Source organism: Anoplophora glabripennis, unplaced genomic scaffold (assembly GCF_000390285.2).
Source record: "Anoplophora glabripennis isolate ALB-LARVAE unplaced genomic scaffold, Agla_2.0 scaffold485, whole genome shotgun sequence".
NCBI lineage: Eukaryota > Metazoa > Arthropoda > Insecta > Coleoptera > Cerambycidae > Anoplophora > Anoplophora glabripennis.
In genome coordinates, this window is record NW_019416727.1 from 229,881 (window position 1) to 231,286 (window position 1,406).

At 33.5% G+C, this 1,406-nt stretch overlaps 1 protein-coding gene across 1 annotated transcript; it reads left to right on the forward strand.

Moving 5' to 3' along the window:
• The first annotated feature begins 257 nt into the window (after positions 1-257).
• LOC111691874 lies at positions 258-905 on the forward strand. Its single transcript, XM_023455323.1, has one exon. The coding sequence runs from the start codon at positions 258-260 to the stop codon at positions 903-905; it is 648 nt and encodes a 215-aa protein (XP_023311091.1).
• Positions 906-1,406: the final 501 nt, after the last annotated feature.

Below are 1,406 nucleotides of genomic sequence, written 5' to 3' on the forward strand. Positions count from 1 at the left end.
TCTAAAAATATTCAAAACCAATTATCATGCGCTACATTTTGCCTGACGGCAACTTGGTTTTATGAGATATTTTTTAAAAATCAGCTAGCCCGTACATTGAAAAATAAATAAAAACGTGGCAAACACCATAGCAACCGTTGTTTATGTCAAATAGAAGTTCTGAATTTGAGAGAAAAACATTTTAGAAGCAATTTGAACTGTTTCTCCTAAATAATCCACGACTACAACGAGTTAATATTACAGTGCACAGTATAATAATGTGGAAAGTACTATTCGCAAGCGCGGTATTTTTTAACTTGAGCCAAGCCGCGCCAATTGACGCCACTGTCGAAAATTTCGCCATAGCTGACCACTTCCAAGAAATAATTTCGGTAATACCGAAGGACTTGATCAAGAACATTACTTACGAACACCTAAAGACCGACGAAGCATTTAAATCAGCTGTGCAATTCATGCAAACTGATGAGTGGAACAACAGAGTGAAAATAATAAGAGAAAAACCAGAATGGATTGCACTCAAGAAGTACATGACAGGTTTTGGAATACACATAGACAAATTCATAAAATGCGCAGACGGATTCCTTCAAAACGTCACGGTGAAGCTTGATCCAATGCACCCTCCGTCTAAGAAAAGCGTGAGAGCTTTCCTAACTGACATCGAAAGAAACTTGCCAATTGCGAAAATATTAAGTATCATTCATGAAAAAATGGTAAAGAATTCGGAGCTGCAACAGTTGTTTGAGAAAATGTCGAGCGATGACACTCGCAAGATGATAGATAATGTGCTTGCTTTGTCAGAAATTAGGAGCATGTTGAAGGATTTGGCAGAAATGGACATGGATATAACAGAAATGCTTTCTTTGATCTACGCATTTCTGGGATGGGGCGAGTTGAAGTTGCAGTAATTGTTATATTTTATAATTTTTTATATTTATTGTCTAATTATAGATTAACCAATATGCATTGGTATTTTGTATTTGTTAATAAAGTATTTTATTTAATAAAGTTCACGACAATATAGCTCTTTAAACTTTTAAGACACCTTATATAGCTATAAAAGAACTAACAAAAAGCAAATTTAATATTCTTAAGTGGATAATAGTCCAATTAACTAAGTCTTTAAATCGAAATTTTGTCAACTTGGCTGAATTTTTGATATGAGTTAGTTTAAGGTATATTATAACAATAAGTGACAGTAATTTTTTGTTCAACCCCCGGCCAAGGATGGAAAAAGATAAAACAAAGGGCTTTTTCAAGATAACTCAAAAAGGGTAAGAGCTAGAAAAAAAACGACAATTCTACATAAAAATGGCCTCTTAACTTTTTCTTGTACTATTACAATTAACAGAGTTAGGGAGGCTAGAAGTTAAGGGAAGATTTCAGAAATTTAAAAAAAATCATAACAA

Coding starts and splice junctions, on each gene's coding strand:
- LOC111691874 (XM_023455323.1), top strand. CDS start 258: ATGTGGAAAGTACTATTCGCAAGCGCGGTATTTTTTAACTTGAGCCAA.